Source organism: Trichechus manatus, unplaced genomic scaffold (assembly GCF_000243295.1).
Source record: "Trichechus manatus latirostris isolate Lorelei unplaced genomic scaffold, TriManLat1.0 scaffold00061, whole genome shotgun sequence".
NCBI lineage: Eukaryota > Metazoa > Chordata > Mammalia > Sirenia > Trichechidae > Trichechus > Trichechus manatus.
The window spans coordinates 15,004,984-15,006,219 of record NW_004443997.1 but is presented as its reverse complement, the minus strand read 5'-3'; the positions used below and the strand labels follow the sequence as shown (position 1 = coordinate 15,006,219).

At 44.7% G+C, this 1,236-nt stretch overlaps 1 protein-coding gene across 3 annotated transcripts in view; it reads left to right on the top strand.

Annotated features, from left to right (window-relative positions):
- Positions 1 to 1,236, top strand: part of ANAPC5 (anaphase promoting complex subunit 5) — a 14,210-nt gene that overhangs the window by 6,777 nt on the left and 6,197 nt on the right. For 2 of the 3 annotated variants that reach the window (XM_023733824.1, XM_023733823.1), the window contains one exon: positions 29 to 136. In XM_023733824.1, coding sequence (XP_023589592.1) covers positions 29 to 136 — 108 coding nt within the window. The remainder of the gene's footprint in view (positions 1 to 28; positions 137 to 1,236) is intronic. The other variant, XM_004379090.3, reaches the window with a different exon arrangement.

Here is a 1,236-nt window from a genome sequence, read left to right as displayed (position 1 = left end):
TTGTCTGCTTGCAATGGTTTTTACACAGGTTCGCTCATCAAATGGCATCTTTCTACCTCAGGGTTGCTTCGCTGCAGCTTCTGAAGTGTTAAAGCACTTGAAGGAACGATTTCCACCCAACAGTCAGCATGCCCAGGTAACCTCCTTCTGCGTGCCGTCAGGTTTATATCTGCAAAGACCATCTTTACGATATCGTTGTCAAACTGGGGCAGGTCAGAATCTCCCCTCCGTTTCTCATGGTTCCTTTACCCATGTGCGCAGGGGCGCGTAATGAGACTCTGTAAGCTGAGTTCATTTAAGAAAGCTGAGAAGCTAAGATTTACAGAAGGATACGTTTTTCCTTCTCGCCTTCACAGTTTAAGTTAGTATCCTGTCCATCTCTAACTGTAAAGGAATGAGACGGAAATCATCAGTGCCCTTGGCTAGATCAGGAATTATGTCTCTTACATGGCAACTCTAATCTTTCCCTCCCAAAGTCGAGTGAGTTTTTGGGAACATGGACCCACAGAGCAGATAAATTTTAAAGCAGTACAGGATCCTCTGTTCCTTACTGCCTGAGTTTCCATCTCTGAGGGGGCCAAGAAAGTGGTTTCAAGGGGCCCCCATTTTCTCCATTCCCTTACAAATTTAGTCTTCAGTGGATTAGGGAATTTGAAATTATAAGAGCCGCATGGCCTAGGAGTTGCCTGATGCTAGTCCCTGAGACTGTCATTCACCCAGGTCATTGTCCCCACCTCATTGTATGTGGTGTGAGTGGCCGTCAGCACATGGGGCTCGTGCTGGGGTTTCCTTCCTGTCTTTCAGCGGAGTGTGCCCTGAATTCAGAGTCCCCAGACAGAAAGGTGGCAAGCAGACAAAACAGAAGATAGAAAATGAACACAAGGATGCTGTGGGGAGGAAGGTTGTGATGTAGTACTAATGCGAGAGAACAGTTTTGGTTCTGGCTCTAATTTTCTCCAAAAAGGTGCACTATAAACAAATGAATCAGTTTAATTCACAGTTCAGAGAAGAAATGTGTATGGCCAATAAATAATTACAAGATGCTCAACCTGACTGGTGACCAGGGAAATACAAATTAAAACAATAATGAGATATTTCATACTCATCAGATTGGCCAAAAGTAAAATATCTGACATTACCAAGTGTTGGCGAGGATGCGGGACAACAGGTGGTGTCATACAGTGCTGGTGGGGAGGGTAAATTGTTTGACCCATTTGAAGAACAAAGAGGCGGTAA